We start from the raw sequence: 22,475 nt of genomic DNA, 5'->3' as shown, positions 1-22,475 counted from the left end.
CAAGAAAACCAAATCCGAATCCAGCACTATTTAAAGGTTTGTTTATTTTTAGCCCTTCTGTAAGCCGACACGGCCGGGAAATATGGGGAAATAAAGGCAATCGAAAATGTCGCTGGAGGAACTTAACACCGGATCTGGATCCGATTTTCCACGCCCTTTTCAGATACAGCGGCTCTAGTATAAAATAATTATTTATCTTTGGTAAATATAGAACAATGATGCGTATACGGGGCGTTTCCTAAGTACGGTGCGTAACTTCAAGGCACAATGTGGCCGGAAACGATTAGATTCCGAGATACAGGGTGTTGAAAATTTTAAAAAATATATTAATATTTGAAATAAATTTGGAACAGCCAGTTTTAGGTTCTTGAAATTTGGCAGTTATTGTACGTTGGTAAAGAGCTGCATTTTTAGTATATTTAGTCAATTTTTGTCTGCCGCCAGTGGCGTAGCTAAGCGTGAGTCAGTCAACGTTTTCGTCACAAAATGTAGAACGCCAATGGATTTTTTTTTTAATTTTTATTATTTTCCGACTCGCCTAACATTCTACAACAAAAAAAGGTGTCTTGAATTTTTTGTCTAACACTAACCTATTCTTAGAAAAATGGCCGGCAACTACAAACAACAATAATCATAGAAATAATCAAAATATAGTACTTAATACCTCCGAATTTTTTATAACTGCATCGATTTTTCTCAAAATTTAGAATTAGGCTCATCTTACTCCCCACTGCAAAACTTATATATGCGCTAGGTGTGCTTTTTGTTATTAACGGGTGGTTACCCCTTATTGAAAAAAAAAAAGAAAAATACAAATTTAAGTATTTTATGTAATCAAATCTTTTTTATTTGTGCAGTATGAGTAATTACATGTGCTATCCAACATGAAACTTAATGTATCCCAAATTTTCAACCCAGAAAAACCTTTAAAAACCACCCCTTTGGATGAAAATAATATAAAAAAATTTTTTCAACTTGAAAAGTTTTAATCATGCATTTTTATCAAATTAAAATTGATTTCTTCAGTAAAATTTTTTTCATCGATTGCAACTTTTCAACCCTTGAAAAATACCCCTTTTTTCGAAAGTAAAATGAAAAAATATTATTGAAAGAGTAGAAACATTTTTAATGTGCATTCTATTAAATAAACATTTATTCCCTTATTATAATATAATATAGTACTGGTTTATATACAAAAAAGATCTAAATGCTTCAAAATTCTTGTTTGACTAAATTTTCCTAAAATTATCACCTATACACGTGTTTATTTTTTTACAATAACTTTCTTACTTTTTAAGATTTTTAATCGCACAAAGGCTCATTTTGCAGGGAATTGTAAGGGCTACGTGAGTTGTAGAGTTAATCTTTTTTAAGACCTTCAGTTTTAAGTTTTCAGTAAAAAATCAACATTTCCAATGACGAATTACTCGGAAAGTATTGGATTATCCAAAAAACTTTATTACTTAAAATTGACTCCTCTATCGATTCCTGTGGTTATTTTTGGCGTAAAAATTTCCACCCCCAAGACCCTAGGCAAAAGCACACTTCGTCACTATATAAGTTTTGTTCCTTGAGGCACTCCCCACATTCAGTCAAAATTTCACGTCAATCAGTTCAGTTATACAGAATTCGGAGGTAAAAACCCTGAATAAGTGGACTATACATAGTTTCGTCTTTGATTGTCTGAATCATTCCAAAATTACATATGTCTTATATACAAGAGCTTGAGAACATAGAAGTAGCAAGGATTCAGATCAGGACAACGAGCTGACCAATCTTGGAGACTTGCACGTCCAATCCAGCGATTGGGAAAGGTGTTGTCGAGGTATTGAAAAGCAACACGGCTGAAATGAGCTGGGGCACCGTCGTCGTACATAAACCAGAAATAGCTCTTACGTGGAGAGGGACATTTTCTAATAAAACGTTTAATTCTTCGTCTAGAAACTGCTTATACGAATCACCAGTTAATCGAGCTGGTAAAAAATATGGCTCAATAAGATAGTCATGCATAATCCCTATCCATACATTCAGCGAAAATAATTGCAGAAAACGACCATCTCTTATTGGATGCGAATTTTCGTCCGTCCAAAAATGTTAATTATGAAATTAATAATTGCTTCCCGCGAAAAAGTTGCCTCACCAGTAAATAAAATTTATGAAGCTGCAATGCTATCTTCCTAGTACTTACTGGTTGAAGGATCTTCTATCTCTCGAAGCATAGCTTCTGCTAACTCTGCAGTTGTTATCTTTACAAAAATACCCATAAAATTCACAAAGGTTCATCAGTGCGTTGTTAAATTTAACGTTACGAATACTGTTGCATTGAAATAAATAAAATAAGGTCGACGTATGTATATCTTGCAGGTTAATCAACATAAAAAAATAGGTAGGAATACAAGGACATTGTTGTTCCAACACGAACGACGTAGAAATGTAGTAAAAAATGCGTGTCTGGATGAATACTCAGGAATTATATCGATTTACCTCGTAACACTACAAACACCCAATTAAACGCATACGACATGCAGAAGAACCCGTTATAAATAAATATAAATAAAATTGTATACAATTAAACATATATTTATATGTATCGAGACCTACGCCATCGCTATATTAAAATAACCTCGACAATAGCATTGGTGTTAATATTCTTTTTTAACACTGCAACTTTAGTCAACATTACACTAATGGGGGCAAACATTTTTTTAATTATCATCTGTAACAGATGACATAGAAATGCCTACATCTGTTATTACCAAAAATTAAGTAGCATCTAGCGTGTAAATGAGTAAGCACTAGATATATTTTCCAAAAAAAAATAGTAGGTGTACATACATAGATGCACTACCATTGGCAAGCAACAAAAGTTATATTGACCAAGTTTTTAAGGGAGACCCAAATGGTTTGTTTAAACCAATTATTGCGGACAGACATGACTAAAAGTGAACAATAGAATGACTGCGGTCTGTTTCTATTTCAATGTTTCTTGAAAGTGCAAAAAATGTATACACTGATTTGTTGTTCACTGTGAATTTACCTTTATAAAAAATTACAGGAACTATCGATTTCAATGGGATCATGACTACCTTAAATACTCTAGTCTAAGCAAATACCTAGTACGTTGAACTCCTGTTTATTTACCACAGTTGGGCACAACCGATTTCAAAATGAAACTAATTTGTTTGTGCAATTACAATAATCACAACTGCAAAGTAATTACCATTATCGATAATAGTAATGACAATACTGACAACTAATAATAATAACAATATAATTATTTATATAACCGCCGTATGTAATTAATTATTAAAAAAAGAAAAATTATTACCTACTAGTCATTTAGACTCTGGTGTTTTAGGCACAAATTATGTTTTATTTATTAGGCATGTTTGCAAAAATCAGTATGACATTTTTAATGTAAATAAATACGATTTAACTTGCAATAAATAATATAACTGCTATTGTTAATTACAAATTGTAATTAAAACATAAAGGTAAGTCATAATGTGTCCAAAACATAACTCAGTATTTGAACACTTTATTAATTATTATAGACCTCGTTTTAGTGAGTAATAATCATTAGGACAATGACTAAATGTCCATAAATTTTAGTTTAATATCTATTATAGTTCTCAGTGAGGTAAATTATAGCATATGTCACGAAAACAATTGCGTGGCAGCGTTTTCAAGTGATTCGCCTAGAATGAATCATAGAAATTATCCAGAATCGTTAAACAATAATTTTTTGTGGTTGGCTACTACACAAGAGTAAAATAAAGCCATACTTTCATATACAGGGTTATTCACGCAACTAGTTCATTAGAAGGATACGAAGTTACCATGACAGGATTTTGTTGAAAATTTGAATACCCATGTTACCAGCCATGAACTTTTCAATGGAAATATTTTCAAAACTGTTGCACTTCCGCTTATTCCGGAAGTTGCCACCAACTTTGTTATATTAAATGGAACACCCTGTATATTATTGCATTTTTGGATTCTACGTTAAATTTTGGCGTCACTTTGTATAAGCTTTTCCATATTTAAAATTAGCCGTTTTCAAGATAATGCGATTAAAAAAAATGCATGCAGCACTGTTGGCTTCAAAAGTATATGCCTCGGAAACAGTTCACGCGGACATCTTTATTTTTGGGTCAATGAAAGTAGAAGTTATGGGGTTCCTTCTGATTTATCACCACTTGTTTGTTTAAAATGCAAAATATCATGTTTCGTGTAAGAAACTCATAGTTACCTATGAAAACAAACTATGCCCTGTCAAAGCACCAAAAATAAGACTCACTGACGTTTCTCTGTTCCTAAAAATAGATGAAATGCAATATTGATATTTTTAATATAATATTCTTGACAATATAAAAAATCGCAGTCGGTCTTTACTTCTCGGATAAAAGAACTTAAAGAACTTAATTATTTGTTAAAGAATTACAGCTTATCTACAGAGAAACTTTCAATATTTAACAACCCATACCAACCCAAACATGTAAATGTTCACAGCACATAAACATTATGTTAAATAAAATATTTACAGAGCAACAAACAGCAGTCGTTAAATGCGTATAGTATTTAAACTGATTAACGTTATCATTATATTTACAATTAAGTCATTTATTCGACGATTGCAGTGAGGGTAAGGATAAAATGAAACGCGATGACGCTAATGCAAAGATAATAATTGAAGTTGTTAACTACAGTAGCAGATAAACCTTCCTTATGCAGAGGGAGGTGTTTATAAAAGAAAATAAAAAACGTTTTATGCTCAATAAAAGTCACGGTTTGAACTGCAAAGTATTTACTTTTATTATTTACAGTCGCTCTTTAACAGTTACTTTTTATTTTAGAATGAAGTTTTTTTGCTCCGAAGAGTAAAAAACATTCGAAACTCTGCTTTGGACCCTAAGCCAAAAACTGCCGATTTTTTAAATTGAAATAAATAAACAAATTTCCAATAACTAAAAAATAATAATAATTTGAAAAACGCTTTTTTCGATGTCTTTTTTGTTTTAGAACAAAAGTCAGTTTCATTCCAGTTGGCTAAAGTGTTATTTTGACAATTGAGAAACAGAATTAACATGTCAACACTTTATGTCAACAAATAAACATTTTTCCCAGAAACATAAAAAATATCTAATTATCTGACCTTTTGTGAAATTCTCGATAAAGTTAAAGCGATATCTTTAAAAATAAAGAAAATAAGAAGTCTTCAATAATGAAATCAAAAAAAATCTAGGAAAAATACTACTCCTTGAGCAATATCTGAAGTCATGTGTTATTTATATTATTCGATCAACTGTTTTAAATTTTTTTCTTGTTATTTTTTAACCATTACGATAAGTATCATGACCTTTTCATACGAATACAATTTCGCAGCAAACGAGATAAAATATAAAACAAATAAATGTTTGTCTGCGAAATAAGCAATTCAAAAATATTTTTCCAATTCCTGAATGTTACTGACATTACTGACATACAATTTCAGCGTTAAACCATTTGTGAATGTGGAGCATGAACAGCGGTCCATTCTTTGTTTTTAAAACCAAGGCGGTGGGTCTATTTTTAACTAAAGGCTCTTGCATCCACCTCGGCACTTGTATTAGGGTAGGTATGCATTTCTATTGGCCTATTTTTACACTTTTGTAAACACGCGTGCATGACATTTGTTGCTATTCTAAGCGCTCACAACAAAACAAGATCATCTGAAGTATCCAAGTTATTCCAAATCTGCCCACCTTTTCTAGGTCCTTTTCCAAAAAAAAAACCTTTTCTTCAAAATTGTCTTAAATCTAATTTTTATTGAACGAATAACCCAGCTTTTTTGCAGTCTTAAACACAGACATGAAGTGTGGGCGAGATGTAACAAAGCTACATCTATGAACATGTTCATCGAGTGACCATATTATTTGGAGCCGGCTTTATACATACCATTCGCTTTATGTCAACACCCTTCGATCGCCATTTAATTACACAATCGCGGTGCCTTCTTCGGAAGCCGACCAACTTTTCCATCCTGTTACCGTTCTCGTCAGGAGAAATAATGGAAGGAAACGTACATTGAAATATGAAAGAGAAAACCCGCCGTCACTTTTTATGGCGTCTTGCAAAAGAATTTTTAATCTTTTGTTGCGCGTTACGCCTACTTATTTGAACTTCTGTACGCTGTGCCTTATTGAGGCTTTATTATGTAAACAAGTTCTGAGCTGCCTTGATGTAAATAGTGGGCAATACAGTTACCTAGTAATCCATTTAACCACGCCGACATTTACATTATAAAAATTAATAAACAAGGAATATGTAAAGAAGAAGTCAACGTTGATTTTCTACATTCCTCTTTTATCGCAGACATATTAAATAATAAAAATGTGTTGCAACAGAAGGAGATTTGAACAGATTTGTCATTTTACCGACATTCTTTTATTTTTCATTTCAAACAAATTTTAAAATGTTTCTAAAAATTCTTAACTAAGGATATTAGCCCAGTCATTATAACATGAAAGAGCCTGTTTCGGGAAAAAAAATACTATTAGAAGTTTCTCTGCGGAATACTCTTCGGAAACCTGTTATAAATAAAATATCAAAAAATCAATTCGAGGCTAGTGGGAAACTTTGTTTTAACAGTGGTCAAAGTTATGGAAAAGTGGTATTTTGACTCAAGTAAAAACAATTATTATTCATAGCGAAAAAAAGTTTATACAAAAAAGGTAGGTATTAAATAAGCCTATAAAATGAGAAAAGTCCGATTAAATTCCGATAATTTGTTTATGCACAAGAGCTCAAAAATGGTAGAAAATTGCCGCTTTTTTAATTGCTAATAATTAATGCAATTTTCATCGCAGACACTTGTAATTCAGGATTTTTTAGGCTTTTTACACCCTTAATAAGAGATAAAAATTTCAACCCGAAAGCTTCAATGGTTTGGCGTTGGCGGAATTTGTTATCTAAGAAGATGCTATTTTCAATTCATTTTTCCCAAGCTCACTGGCGTTGTGGGGTTTCGATCATTAGTTGTTTTTGTACCTAAATAGTTGCATGCACATTGACATATGCATTTACTGAGAATTTAGTTTTTCAAATTTAATTTGTTTAAAAACGACTGAAAAAATGTTAATATTTATTAAATTGTTAAGATAGGTAATTATTATAAAATAAAATAGTAACCTCTATAATTTAGTTTTCTTCGAATTTAAAAAAAAAAACGTAAGTTGATTAGAAGCTGAGATAATTTTTTTTTTATTTAATCGCAGTGACCTTAATTATTAATATTAAGAGCCGAAATTTGGAGAGAGTATACATTAAGAGCTATATTTTCATGTCCTACATTAACATTAAGGTGAATTCAACTATTTAATTGCGAAATTTTTAAACAAATTAAATTTGAAAAATTAAATTGTCAGTAAATGCATATGTCAATTCAACTATTTAGGGTACAAAAACAACTAATGATCGAAACCCTACAACGCCTGTGAGCTTGGGAAAAATGAATTGAAAATAGCATCTTCTTAGATAACAAATTTCGTCAACGTCAAGTTAATGAAGTTTTTGGGCTGAAATTTTTACCACTTATTAAGGGCGCAAAAAGCCTAAAAAATCCTGAATTACAAGTGTCTGCGATTAAAATTGCATTAATTATTAGCAATTGAAAAAAGCGGACAATTTCGACACTTTTTGAGCTCTTGTGCATAAGCAAATTATCGGAATTTAATCGGACTTTTCTCATTTTATAGGCTTATTTTACAGATTTATTTAATACCTACCTTTTTTGTATAAACTTTTTTTCGCTATGAATAATAGTTTTTTTACGTGTCAAAAAACCACTTTTCCATAAATTTGACCATTGTTTTAACAAAGTTTCCCAACTAGTATCGAGTTGATTTTTGATATTTTGTTTGTAACACGTTTCTGAACAATATTCCTCAGAGAAACTTCTAATAGTATTTTTTTCCCGAAAAAAAGCTACAATGACTGGCCTATATTGCAAGAATTAATTCCCTAACTAGTATTCAATTAATTATACCAGCAATATTTAATAAACAGTTTATAATTATCTGTAATAAAATTAAAAATGATGTATTAATATAAAAAACTCAAAGATTCTTGTTCTTCTAATATCACTCCACTCTTATCACTCTTGATAAAGACCAACACGAAAAATAGACATGTTGGCGGACTTAAAAAATTATTACTTTATTTTATTGGGCATTTAATTCTGAAACTTTTCTTACCCTTGTTAGTTTTCAAAAAACTTTGTCGTTTTCAACAAAAACGCGAATAACTAATAATAGTATTGTAGTTGTTGTTTTTAAATCATCGAAAATTCAAAAGTTGGCTATGAAATTAAATGTCAAACTTGGCACCCTGCATTTTTAAAAGAGAAATTTCACTTACTGTTACAAGAAAGAGGTTATTTAAAATAACATAAATTTTATTATTAGGTCTGGCTTTCTTTCCTATAATTTAAAGGTATTGGGGTAATTCAATCAAATTCAAACATGTCATTTTTCCAAAAAGTTTCATTTTTATAGAGGGTTTCCAAAAAAATTTTGGTATTTATACCTAATAGTTTTGTGTCAATTATTATTTTTATTAGATCTTTTCTAATTCTAATTATTAATATAGGTACCTATTAATTTTCATAAAAGGCGTTTCAAAATTATGTAAAAACAATTTTTTGTCAACTTTGATGACCTCTGGCGGCTAAACGAAGCAACTTACGATAGAAGTAAATTTAATTAAATCTATTCATTTAGATCGCAGGAAGCTGCGGTAGCTCCATGTACACGGAATATTAACACACCCTGTACAATTTTCTGATTAAACTTATTAGGTATATGTATGTAAGTACTAGGTATACTTGAATATGAGATTACTGTCGACTGTATTATCCGCATGGGTATTTATTTTTGTCAGGTTGAATAAATTTCATTAAAAATTCTAGGAATTATGGAAACCCACACAATCTATGCATAACTATACAGCTATTGCAATAAGTTTGTACTGCAATTAACAAGAATTACATACCAATAAATGGTATAGGTATAATATCTGGGCCTGCAACGCAACGATTTCGGGCCTATTGACGGAGAAATGCCCCACCCTAAACTGAATTTCGGTGGAGAAATGAATTACATTACGTCTGATGGTGATGTATAATACTTTTTCATCTCTTTTTATCGTTAAATACACTTACAAAGAAATTCAAACACGATATTTGTTACTAGACATTACTATTATTAAATATTACCAGCGTTAAAATATTAACATATTTTAAAATGAATAAATAATTTAGCAAATTAAAGCATTTGCACATACCTCGTCTAATTATGTCTTAATTGTTAGGTAGAGGTAGTTATTCACAAAATATTTGAATGAATGAAGTATTTGAAGATTTATTTCTAATACCTGCTCCTTGCAATGAAGTGACTTATAAGGAAATACGTAATTGTTTCGTTTGGGTTGGGACATCATTCTAATTATTAGCATTTACGTATCTTACAATCCCTAACAAAAGACAATAATAATTATCTGTTAGTTCTTAGTTATTCTAATTCAGAAATGTTCTCAGTCACGTTAAGTACTCAAACTTATTTATATTATTCTTGGATACCTGACTGGTACGCCTATTCTACAAATTTCTGGTCTTGGCATTTTAAATTTGAGGGGAGCACCCATTCCGTCGATATTTCTTGAAAAGCAGGTGGTCAACCGTCTAGGTAGAACAGCTGCTGTACCATTTCAAAATTTGATTCGTCGAGAAAAGAGACGACACCATTAAAACATCCTTTTCGCATTTCATAATATATGCAAGACGGAATGTTCGCTCCTTCCTTATAAAAATTAAATATGAAGCTTCCTTGAGCTACGTTTCGCATATTAAAAAATGATTGCAGGAAATCGTACGTATACCGCGGAAGAAAAATTCTAAAGCTAATTCCGATTAGCAATATAGTTACTTAAGAGTGCTATCGATTAAATAGCATTATCCGCGTATTCCTCGGCCTGTACCGAAAAATCTACCCCTCCTGCGAATCCTCCCTAGTTAGGCATGTAGCCGACAGATCCTGCGAAATACCGGCGTGGGTGGTAACCTCTGATACTCACCCCTTATTCTCTATAAAAATTCGGCTAAAATACAGCAAATGTACACTTACCACGACTGGTAATTAAGGAATTGCTCTTAGGTAGCACTAATCACCACAACTGCACAATAAATATCACTAAATGGGAAATATCCGGGGATACCACGTTCACCCGCACACCACAAACTAGTGACTAACAATAATCAACAAACAAGAACAGACGCGACGTCCGACCGAACCGAGACGAAGCGAGGCAAGAAGAACCGATTCGGTACGATCCAGGCGTGTCTTGGCGCATATCGAAAAATCAATTTTAGGGCCGGATCGGGAAATCAAGCCGAGATGAGCTCGAAGATGGTGAACTTTTCGTTTTTGTTACGATATATTATGTCATTCGTAAATCACCTCAGGATACCTGTTAATTTTAATAACTACAGGTCACTACGTAATTTTTTTGTTAGAAAAAGACGTAAATAGTAAATAACACATATATGATTGTATACAGCGTGTCTCCGGATGAAAACGACTCTTGTAAAAGACAAAAAATGTTACATATTGAAAAATGGCCTGCTGAAATTCGTAGTAAGTCAGTATGCCTTGGAAATTAAAAGTGTTATTCCTTTATGAGCATCAGTGTGGTAGTTGCGTAAAATTTGGTACATTTGGTTTAAAAAATACGTTGGTGCTACCTACATCGCCAAAACTAGTAGAAAATGCTCAATTTGAACAAAATAAGAAGAAGAGTAATGATGCATGTACCTTCAAAATTGTTTCTCTTCTCTGGAGTTTATCAAAGATCGGTTTATGTCTAGATGCATGTAATTTGTCTACAAATTTGTTAAATGGTATATACAGGGTGGCATAAAAGTATGGAAACTCCCAGAAATCTCGCGATATGCATTTTCCGGAAAAACCAAATATAGGCAAAGTTAGGATTTTTCCCTGGCTATTCAATGGTGATCATGCCATGACCCATGACCACTGACCACTTGATCATTATGGGGGTCAAGTCAAGACGATTTTTTTAAATGGGAACCTACCCTTTTTGACCCCGTAAATGGAGAGCGGAAAATTTTACGTTCAGATATGACCGTGACCATTTCAAAATGGCGGCGAAATCAAGATGGCGGACGAAATTTTTGAAAGAACCACCAAATTTTGTATACGGAGGTTTTCGAGGTCGCTGAAAGTGAAAAAGTACGCTCAATTTTTTGGACTAATTTGTGAGCAATTAAAGCAACATGCTAAATTTGAATCGCTTCAGATATTGTTTTTATAACTTAATTTTGTTTTCAAACTTTTCTTAGGGAATTCTTTCAATGCACCATTTAGTAACACTTTGTATAATAAAACAGTGCAAAACACTTTTTGTATAAATTAGAACAATGGTAAAAACTTATAATTTTTTTATCAGTATTAACGCTACAATAAACCATTTTATTAAAGAAAATTATTCTTAACTATTAACATTAAGAAATCGTAAATTGCAAGATTTCATAAAATAAGTGCAACACTAATCAAATTATTTTTATAGTCGGCATCACAGAAGGCGTTTTAAATTCAGTTAGTTTAGTTAAATTGTAATGGCTGCTTAATGAAACTTCTTTCAACGAAAATAAGTATTATTTTATTAATTTCCATATAAAACGTATAAAACCACTTAACAAAATAAATATTCGAAATTGTCATAAAAGATCTTTAATTGTAATCGAACTCCATTTCCTTTTTCATATTAAACGCAAAGGAATTTGGATCGTCTACTAAGTCTTCCCATAACTTGTAATACTGTGCACTCGATATATTTTCACTAGGAATGTTACGTTCCTTCAAAAATTGCTTCCATACCTAAAGAAATTTTATTGTAAGCTCATATTCATTAATATACAGAAATAGCATAAGCCAAAAATTTAAATGTGAAAAATAATTCAAAAATAATTACCTGTTCTTCAGGAATTGCATCAATTGGAGGTTGATTCCCTACTTTTCCATCCAAAAATATTTGTAAGGTATATAATAAATAATAATAAGTATACATTTTGTCACCTTCGATGGCCTAAAAACAAAACTAAATTAATTTTTTAAACAGGTCAATTTTAAGTTCGAAAGTTATAAAACTTCGAAAATAATAATAAAAAATTTATTTCTAATCATATGTACTTACTTGAAATGCTATAGAATTATTACTACAACATTTTACTGGAAAGATACTAGTTTTATAATAATTTTCTCCGGGAAAAAACACATGATACCAATTGTATGGATGAAATGTTGAGAGCCCATGCGCATCTCTAGTGTCTGTAGGTGTAATATTTAAGCTTGATAAATGTTTTCCTTAAAATTGATTGAGATAAGTACTCACAATAGAACAACAATAAATTATTCTCACCTAAATAGAAATCTTCCCTATTCCAGTACGTATTTGTAGAACAGTCGCTATCTTGAAATTTATTTTTAAAGGCCTGTAAGCTTCCTGTACTTAATAGGTAACCAGCGTCTCCGGAATTATAGATAGTGTTCCAGAAAGTAACGGCATGCCCCAAATAATACTTATCAGAGGGATTTAAATTTACTACGTAATATCTTAAATTTTCCATTATTATAAATGTATTGTCATTCGCAACCACAATCCAGTGGTATTTGTCACTCGTATCTTTTAAACTTGAACATAATAGTACCCATGAAGAATTCTCTTTTGTTCGTTTCATAGGAACTTTACCATTTTTTCCAAAGATTTCTATAAACTTAATACCAGTGCAACCTCTACTCCAAGTATTTTTTACTGCATCAACATTCTTTGAATTGCGCACCAAAATAATGCACAATACCTTAATTTTATTAGACAAATACTGGGATTCTGTGAGATAATCGTGTTTTTGGTACCTTAATTTATCCCATGGTATAAATTTTCTTGTCAGTTTCTGTTTTTCAAACCATATGTTATAGGACGGAATCGTTTTCTTTTCAGGTACTTTTACATTAATATTCACATAGCTTTTGTAATAAACAGCCAGGGACACACCTATAAGAACTCCAACAACAAAAGCTACAAATCTTAAATAAAAGTGAACCATATTAACATTTCCCTACATGATTTTCAATTTTTCTGTTTATTTTCGTTTTCATAATTCTGACAGAACAAAGTAAGGTTAGAAAATCGTCCACTCCATGAAAACAAAACTTATGGCGTTTTCCATTGTCACACTGAGTGCGCACAGAGTATATTTCCATCTTATTTTATCACTGTAGATAATACAGGATGGAAACACACTGAATGCGCACTCGGTGCATCAATGGAAATCGCTATTAGATCATTACCGTTAGCTGCTTTCCAATTGCCAAGTGGTTTTCTACTTGTACTGATCTACTCATTAGAGGGTGGGTCCTTTGTCTATGGTTGGGTCCTTATATTTATATAATCCACAGATATAATCTGTGTTTTCTGTTGGTCGTAAATAACTACTGCATTATTTGTATTTGTGAAGTAACTTTCAATTTTATTTGAGACAAAAACTATGCAATATGTAAAGAAATAATTTTTCTGAGAAACCTAAAAATCCCGCTGCAGTCATAGATCCACATAACAATGAAGAATCTAGGTTAATTCACCCAATGTCATAATTCTTTACTTTCTCTTATATCTAGTAATTCTAGTATAGAAAGACGGCAGATTTTAGTAGCAGGTCTATGGGTTATATTTTATTTACCTCATACCTCATCGATTCTAAATGTTGATTGGTCAATTAATCGAGTTTTCAGGTAAATAAAACCGTGTATTATATGCAATCTGTCATTATAACAGCCATGATTAGGAATAATTAGGATGCATCCGTGCTGCCACACTCGGAGAATGCCATAATCAAATTCAAAGCCTACTTGACCGCTAAAATATAAATTGTGAATCTACGTAAAAAAAAAATTGAAAGATTTATCTTTACTCTTTACTACAAACTTTAGTAATCAAAGGTTTGAGGTAGATTTTATAATCTATATACTTTTTAGTGAGAAAATATCTAGTGGAAATGAATTTTAAAAATTTTAATTCTGATTCAACTTACTGTTCAGTGTATGAAAATAAGAAACAGTCTGAGGAAAGAAAATATAAAAGAGTTGTATTAACTGACTCAAAATTTCTTGACAAAGTTCATAACGAAGTTCTTCTTCACCTTGAAGGTAAGAAGTTGATAGGAAGATTAGAAGTAGTGCAATACCTGAAACGAATATCAAAAATGAAATTGGAAAATCCCAGAGATCAATGTTTCGCTAAAAATATTCAAACGTCTCTATTCAAGCTATACAATTTATTAAAACAATTTGAGAAAAGTTTAAACCTTGGCGATTTATCTACAAAAATGGAAACTATTGAAAATTATTCATTCCCTGAAGATTTTGAAATACCACACTTAAATAATGAAGATCCCAAACAGATTTTATTGCGAACTACCACTGTTGATAATGAAGAATCTTCATTTCCACTGGAAATGCTTACCAACGACAACTTTATATCTTCATCGCAGCATAATGCATACACTCCACTTGTCAATTCTTTAACAGCAAATACAGGGATTATAAGAAACGAGGCACCACTTTTGGAATTAGAAAATAAAGAAATGGAAATGAACAATTCAGATTATTTTATATCAGAAAATGGTAAGGCAAACATTAAAAATTGTTCCTCTTTAAGTTCTGTAGAAGCAATTATAAGTACAGATCCATATTCATCAAGAATTTGTCCAGAAACTTTAAATTATGAAAAAACTGTTGATTCTACTAAGAACTATATGAACAGTGAACGCATTGTCCTAAAATGTAACGATAAAATGGAAAATCTTACAAGTGTAGCAAACAAACCCCAGGAAGGCGATCCTATAAAAGAAATATCAGTTCTTTGTGCAAAATTATTGGTGAGGCATAAATCTGATGCCACGACGATAGCCGAAACTGTAAACTTGGAAATCGAGAATTTTTCTGGAAGTAAGAAAAATTTAAATACAAAATCTGTTACAGATCTAGGTAATTTATTTAAAGAATCGTATAATACAAACATTTACAATTTGTGTTACGGTACAGGCAAGAACTCGAATGACAACAAAATTTGGAAGAAAATTGAAAGCAACATTACAAACGTGGAACGTTTATCCGAAAAGGTGCATAATACTTTAAATGGTTTATCTAAAAAATTACACATTGAAGAAACTGGGATGCACGAAACGCAACATATAATGTTTAGAGGGAAAAATATTCACAATTTTAGCGAAGAGGACGATGCAAAATTGGACGTAGAAAATCTTATGAATACAAACAAAGTAAGGCTAGAACAGATTTCTCAAGAGTTCCAACCGTGTTTCAACTCGACAGAAAACGCAACGGGAGGAAATTGGTGAATTCCGAGCTTTTGACTGGAAAAATTATTATGTTATGCAATGTATATAGCAAATGCTGTTTTTACAAATTTAAGAATTATGGATTAAAAAACTCTTAGGTAATTTGTAACGCTAAAATGTAAATAAAGGAAAATTTTCAAAATATTGTACGTTTTATGTTTTCTTTCTTGGATTTTTTAACATTTCATTTAAAATTTTACGATATAGTTGTGATTTTTTGGGAGAACTTTTGTTTCCAACAAAATTTGACAACTCAAAACTTGCCGTAACTTTATGAAAAATGGTATCAAATATTTTTTATTAAAAACTTGATTTGAATTTAAAAAATATTTCAACACCAGCGAAATTAATTTTTTTTGGTAAAATTCAAATTTGGAACTGAAAAAAAAAGGACTAACCTAAGAACAACCATTTATTAGGCCCAATAAAAGTTTATAAATCAATAAAGTAGGTAAATAAACCATATAAAAGTGCGGTACAGTATTTACGTACATTCATATATTATGTGCACAAACATTTATAAAATGGAATCATTCGAGGTATAACTTGGGACAATTATGTCTAAATAACTATAGGATATGTAGTATTCTTGGTCCGGATTTAATTCGGACGATTTACTGTCGGTAAAGCGTGGAGGTTTAAAAATATATTTTAAGTAGGAGTTATTTGGACATAACCGATTTAATTGACAACAATATAATGACAAATATCACATCGAAAACATCTCCCATTTATATGGATACTCTAAAAACTAAATTTTCCTCTGACTTTAAAAAACCCAAGGGAATTCCTGTTGTGTATTATAGACCCCAATCCGATGTAATTTTCTAGTAAGATGTTATGGTGTAGTATTACGCTGTTTTCCTTAATTTTGTTTACCGCCGTGCACAGCTGTTCGATGAACAGTTCTAGGTTGTACAAACTTCGGAATTTTTCATCCGTGCAATCTAAAAGTAGGGAACAGCAAGATAAATCGTCTATAAGCATTTAATAAAACATTGGTATGACATTCCATTCGTCATACTAAGAAAAATACACAAAATTGCCTCTAAAGTGGGCACCGTTTCAAAGTTGAGTTTCCCAAAAACGGTTAATCCGATTTTAGCAGTCCTTTTTTTAATTATAGGTTTATTCCTTGATAACGATGTTTATATTACAGAATCAGTTTTTTTTCCAGGAAAAAATGTTTTTCCCAGAAATGTAAAACATCCTGCAGGGTGCACCAGATTTCTGCTTGAATTATAGTTCAATATTTATAAACAATTTGTTTTTTGACTCACATCAATATCTCTCTCATTAATTAAAATACATGGTTAAATTGGGATATAAACGGTTAAAAAATGTACCACAGGACTAGAACCGTGCGGACACTCCACTCAACTCAGTGGCGGCTTATAACATTGTGGCCCGTGGCTTTTTTTACTAGGTGGGTAATAAAGAAAAAAAAACGCCGCAAGCAAAAATGTTTGTTGCATATTCAAAAAACTGATGTCCCCGAGAAGGAGTTTCATTTGGATTTTATAAAAAATAAAAATATTTATGCAAAAAATAATAACTATGAATAAAAATATGAAATATCTTTACCTAATAACTAAAAAAATTGTTCCTACTTTGGTTTAAGAATATTAAAAAATATGAAAAAACATAAAAACAAATTTTCATAAGGTGGCTGCCAACTTTATCTATTTACATATAAAACAATGACACCAGCTTTTTGTTTGCTTTTTCTTTTAACAAAATATTTTAAAAACATTCACATTTTATAAAACAGGTCTATTTTCGTCAGTTTTTTAAAGAGTGGCCATAAAAAACCTGTGATTTTTGCCCGTTTTTTCATAATTTGCAGAGAATTAAAAAAAATACATAAAAATATGTTTTTGGTAGCAAATTACTTGTCGTAAAAAACTGAAATGAGCATAGCTTTTAGTAATTTGAAAATTTAAAAAATCATCCCTACTTAAGGGTTGAAAATATGCCAAAATTGAAGAATTTGAATATTACCAATTGATATAAAAACTATTAGCATGTGAATTATCTTAATATATTTTTTTTGGAATTTTTGCCATTATTTGGATGGATGGAATTTTTTGTGTTAATTGTATTTTCTAGATTTTGGGAATTTTTTATAACTATTCGTAATTTTCCAATTCTTTTAAAATTTTTGTATTCGAAGTCTTCGTTTTGAAGATACAAGGTGTTGAAGTTTAAATAGTCTAAATATGTTTTGAATAAACAAATATGTAAATTGTCTTGTTACAGATTTTGGCAAAACCCAAACTTTACTTTTTTTTTGCTAGAGAGTGCGCAAAAAAACCTGTAATTTTCGGCCGGTTTTTCACAATTCGCAGAGAATTTAAAAAAATACATAAAAATATGTTGTTGGTCGCAAATTACTTGTCGTAAAAAATTGAAATGAGCATAGATTTTAGTATTTTGAAAATTTTAAAAATCACCCCCACTTAGAGGTTGAAAAAATGCCAGAAATGAGGAATTTGAATATTACCAATAAATATAAAAACTATTAGCATGTGAATTATCTTAATATATATTTTTTTTTTGGATTTTTTTCTGATATTCTCTGTTTTTGGGGATGATCCCACCCCCCTGAGCGCGCTTAAGGATGGATTTTCTAATTCAACATGCTTATTTCAGTCATGAGAATAAATCTTTCTTTGTATCAAGAATCATTCAATAGAAAAATTCACATGCTAATAGTTTTTATATTTATTGGTAATATTCAATTCTTCATTTTGAGCGTCTTTTCAACCCCTAAATAGGGGTGGTTTTTGAAAAATTTCAAAAAACTAAAAGCTATGCTCATCTTGATTTTTTACGACGAGTAATTTGAGACCAAAAACATATTTTTATCTATTTTCTTTAGTTCTCTGCAAATTGTGGAAAAACGGGCTATTTTTGGGGTCACTCTTTGCAAATTTACTTATAATGTCATCATAATGTTAAAACTAGGCAAAACAATTTATATTGTTTCCGAAAATACTATTTTAAATTCCTTGTATAATATTTCCACCGTTTTTTGAACTTCTAAGTTACGAAATTGTTCATCTCTGTTCAAAATATTAAGTTTGTTTTTCAACTTATCGAAAGATAGACCTACAGAAGGCACTAGATAAGAAGATATTCACTATTTTAACTGAGTGATGAAGTTTTGCAGAATGTTTCAAATTTCAGTGGAAAAAACTTATCCCATTTCTCAATTTGTACATGCCGAAAACTGAAATGTCAATAAAAATTTCTAATTTAACGTTGTTTCTAAAAGAAAAATAATCAAAATCAAATCAGTTGTTCACACAAAACTCAACTTTGATATCGTCACCAATTTTTAATCAGTTTATTTCATTTTAACCTTATAAGAGTGACGTGATTAACACACCCACAATATTTACGATTTTCGTACCTTTATGGAAGTACAGGGGATGGAAGGTAAAAGTCCAAAATGGAACTTCATTATTGAAAGGGTTCCATTTCGAGGCCAAATTGTCGGATTTCTCCTGCTTGAGCAACAGTCGTATACCTTTCATGTTGCGTTCTCTGAAATCACGCAGCTCGTCAAAATTAATGGCATTATAACAATTCCAGAATGTGATGTGCTTGGAAAGAGTAAATTCTGCTGGAAAGTATAGTTAGTCGGCAAGGACTAGGATATAATCACTCTGAAAATCTAAAGCAAGTGCTCTAAAGCATTTTTTTTCACTACTTTGAAGTCATTTTAGACAAAATAAGATAGAGTAGCAGACAGGAGCTCATGTAAATGTCAGTAAAATATTTATCAGTAGATTCTATGAAGCACCACTTGAAACTTTTTAATTCAAGATATTTTCTAATCTGTCAAAATAATTCTATGTATTCTCTCCATGAAAATTGTAATGTGCCGTTTATTTCGCATAGTGTTCCAATAATGTGTTTCCCTTTGCTTATTGTCATGGAAATAGAGAAGACCGAGAGTTGAAGTTATCATACTTTTAGGTGACAACAATAATAGCGTTAGAGATAGCGACAGCTAGTTGGTGATTTTACTAAAGATCATTTCTAGTGCATTATTGGTGGTGCATCTTTGTTTTTAGTGATGGTCAGTTAGCAAAAGTATCGGCTGTGTTCCGATTGATTTCAATGACAATACTTATAAAATAAAGACATGAGATCATTAGAAAAGCTTATATTAAAAGGCAAGCAAGCAGTATAATATGCTGGTATTTTGTTTTGAAGTACGATATTAATGCTGAAAGATGTGATAGTAAATTTAAGCAGATAGTGTCTTGCATTTAATTATAAGGAATACCTAGATTGATTCAAACTTTCAAGCTGCTGCTGACTTTCTTTTTTGGACCATTTTTTAAGCATACAAATTTCCAAAATATTCGACAGACCATCGACAAATCCATTTATTTTTCTGTACAACAGATAAAAATTAGTGACAGGCACTATCGAATAGAAACTATGGAAATATTCCATAGGACCAAACTATTCGATAATCAAAGAAGTATTCGAATGAAAACGGTAATGGTTAACAAACTAACTGATTCCATGCCACATGCTACTGAACTAGTAGTCGTTGGACGATAGGCGATAGTCGCGGTCATTGGTTGGTGTTAGTAGAAGAGACAGAACGATAGTTATTCGCATAAACAAATACGTACCATACTAACTTGTGATACATCATTTTTCCTTCTAATGATAAATATGGCATTCCATAGTCCCACGTCCAGTGAATCAATTTATTTAAATTAATTTATTTGATACTTTAAGTATTACTAATTTATTCAATAGCTGAATTCATTCATTCGATAGTACCCGTCACTAATAAAAACGTTACAATTTTTATTACTTAAATCATTTAGCAGACAATATTTAGATTACCACTTACAAATTGATTTAAAACTGAATTATCAAAACCGATACGAATTAAAGATCGAAATTATTTAGTAAACCTTAAAGATTACACCTTTAATTATAATTTTAAAAATTTCAATAAAAAATTGTACTTACGGTATTAAAGATCCACTTGGATAAACCAAGTTACCGATTATAATTCCTTCGATATCATTAAGAGAAATTTTTTGGTAGTCCAGCCTCTTTAATGCGATAAAGTCGTATTTAACCAGAACCATACTTTTGGCTGTGACTAGAATGAGCCTTTCTTTATCAATATCCCAATGATTAATTCTATAAAAAAAAAATAAGAGAACGGTAAGTATTGTATAAAAAATTCCTATCATGATGAAGATATAATAAGAAATATTATTTTGGCTACTCCTTTTGCTACATTTCGGAATTCAAATGTTATCAACGACTTCTTATACTTTGACACTCACTGGGTGAGCAAAAACGAAGCATATAGTGGACCCTCAGTTGTCGGATCCAAAAATTGATTTATACATTCTCTAACGGCTCTTTCCATAACCCCATCACGGAATGTGAAGAAGTTGTTGGGGTCTTCATTGATTGGAATCGACGGTAGTACGCTTCTGTCGATAGTATTAGGCGCAGGAGTAGTTTCTTTACTTTTAGAACTCCATATAGTTTCTGTGACTGCAAATAAAATACTTACATACATTAGGCTTAATTCTAAAGGAACATAAACCGAGTTTAAAACTTAAATTGTAATTAAAAAGTTAACACGTACTTAAAGATAATAATGAAGGACAAATAATGAACCCAGTATGCACAGACATTACAATTATTATTATTTTTATTCCACATTTTAAATAACAATTATCTATATGAAAATCAATAATAATTATTATCTACCTAGTTTTCATAAGTACCTAAAGCAAACAATAATACGTACTTTTATTTGGGATAGAGGAAAATGGTGCAATAAAAGCATTTCTCCAGTGACAATTGTTGTTATTACTACTGAGTTCTGCAGATTCCTTATCAGTCTTATCAGCGGGAGTCAATATGTTCGGTGATGTAGCTTTCGAGCTCTCATTTAATTTGTTTTCGGCCCCGATTCTCAAAGTACCGCCCCTGAATTCCTCAGGTAAATCTTCTTCCAAAGTCATTTCAATCATATTGACCGCACGACAAATTAATTTCAGGCAACTCTTGATTGTTTTTGGGTTAAAATATTATTACGTCTACGTGTTTATTAAATACTTCTTTAATGATTTATTATTTGTTGATCTTTCAAACATGCACGAAAACAGCTGATTTAATCGTTATTAGGCAACACTCTTAACAAATGGGAATGGCGAGGTGCCAACGCCAATATTTAAATTTCGCCATCTCTGATTTGAATCGATAAGCCGCAAGGTTGACCATCTAGCCATAGATGACGCGAGGATCTAGCTGTCATTAGAACATTCTTCTTGCTCTTTTTAATTTTTTCTTTTACTTTGGACGATTTCTGTCACTACGGTTGAACAGCATGTCAAAGAATTCAAGGAAATGAGCAACTCCCAACCTGAAAATTTTGCCTACCGAAAGTTCTACCTAGATATTTTCCCCAGGGACAGTAGATTTCTATACAAAATCGCCTATATTTATAATTTATAAAGCTTTTGTGAATACACCGACGCACAGGCCATTAAATGGTGAGTGACTTTGTTTGGAAGGTTACTCATCCAAGTACCAACATCGATCAACATTTGAGAATTTTAAGTTTTTATAACATTGCATTACAACCGCGCGCCATTATTCTATGGCTAGAAATTGGCCACAATGATTTGGGATCGAGGGGGATTATCCCTCTTTATCCTGCCTCATCTCGTGTAGGCCTGGACAGCCTTCGTAGGTGGGCCCCATCCGTCGTCTACCCCGACCGCAAATGCGGCCGGTGTAGGCGCTTTGTGGGACCTCCTTTTGTCCTGGCTGGGCCCCGCCGGCTAGGGCCCTTTCTTCTGGCGCTCTTCTTGCTTCGCCGGCTCGTCTGTGTAAACCCCGGGGGTAGTGTCATGTTTATGTGTGGTATGGTTGGGTAGGGTAGTGCGGCTATGCAGCCTGGGATGCGCTTTGCTAAGGTGGCCCTTAGGCTAGCGCGGGAGGG

General features: G+C 31.7%; 2 protein-coding genes across 3 annotated transcripts; both read right to left on the bottom strand.

Annotated features, from left to right (window-relative positions):
• Positions 1-11,696: 11,696 nt before the first annotated feature.
• LOC108908779 (glycoprotein-N-acetylgalactosamine 3-beta-galactosyltransferase 1-like) lies at positions 11,697-13,237 on the bottom strand. The gene is made up of 4 exons (XM_018712915.1): positions 12,475-13,237; positions 12,250-12,419; positions 12,028-12,141; positions 11,697-11,933 (listed from the first exon to the last, which is right to left on the bottom strand). Exons 1-4 carry the CDS (start codon positions 13,157-13,159, stop codon positions 11,787-11,789), a joined length of 1,116 nt encoding a protein of 371 aa, XP_018568431.1. The 5' UTR covers positions 13,160-13,237; the 3' UTR covers positions 11,697-11,786.
• Positions 13,238-15,868: 2,631 nt separating this feature from the next.
• LOC108908780 (tumor protein p63-regulated gene 1-like protein) lies at positions 15,869-21,642 on the bottom strand. 2 transcript variants are annotated; one of them, XM_018712916.1, is made up of 6 exons: positions 21,276-21,642; positions 20,800-21,016; positions 20,474-20,650; positions 19,767-19,877; positions 18,885-19,018; positions 15,869-16,416 (listed from the first exon to the last, which is right to left on the bottom strand). In XM_018712916.1, exons 1-6 carry the CDS (start codon positions 21,499-21,501, stop codon positions 16,214-16,216), a joined length of 1,068 nt encoding a protein of 355 aa, XP_018568432.1. In that variant the 5' UTR covers positions 21,502-21,642; the 3' UTR covers positions 15,869-16,213. The 2 variants fall into 2 exon arrangements, with proteins under 2 accessions (XP_018568432.1, XP_018568433.1); XM_018712917.1 differs by lacking the exon at positions 19,767-19,877.
• Between the last annotated feature and the right edge of the window lie 833 nt (positions 21,643-22,475).

Source organism: Anoplophora glabripennis, unplaced genomic scaffold (assembly GCF_000390285.2).
Source record: "Anoplophora glabripennis isolate ALB-LARVAE unplaced genomic scaffold, Agla_2.0 scaffold416, whole genome shotgun sequence".
In the NCBI taxonomy this organism is placed as follows: Eukaryota; Metazoa; Arthropoda; class Insecta; order Coleoptera; family Cerambycidae; genus Anoplophora; species Anoplophora glabripennis.
Note: the sequence above shows the minus strand (reverse complement) of the source record. Positions and strands in the feature narration are given on the sequence as shown.

Excerpts from the sequence above, each read along its gene's own strand:
- LOC108908779 (XM_018712915.1), bottom strand. The coding sequence starts at position 13,159 with ATGGTTCACTTTTATTTAAGATTTGTAGCTTTTGTTGTTGGAGTTCTT. Across the intron at positions 12,420-12,474 it reads TAGGGAAGATTTCTATTTAG|GAAAACATTTATCAAGCTTA; the intron begins GTGAGAATAATT and ends ATCAATTTTAAG. Across the intron at positions 11,934-12,027 it reads ATGCAATTCCTGAAGAACAG|GTATGGAAGCAATTTTTGAA; the intron begins GTAATTATTTTT and ends AAATTTCTTTAG.
- LOC108908780 (XM_018712916.1), bottom strand. The coding sequence starts at position 21,501 with ATGATTGAAATGACTTTGGAAGAAGATTTACCTGAGGAATTCAGGGGC. Across the intron at positions 21,017-21,275 it reads TTCCTCTATCCCAAATAAAA|TCACAGAAACTATATGGAGT; the intron begins GTACGTATTATT and ends TTTTATTTGCAG. Across the intron at positions 19,878-20,473 it reads CCAAGTGGATCTTTAATACC|AAAAATAAATGGATTTGTCG; the intron begins GTAAGTACAATT and ends TCTGTTGTACAG.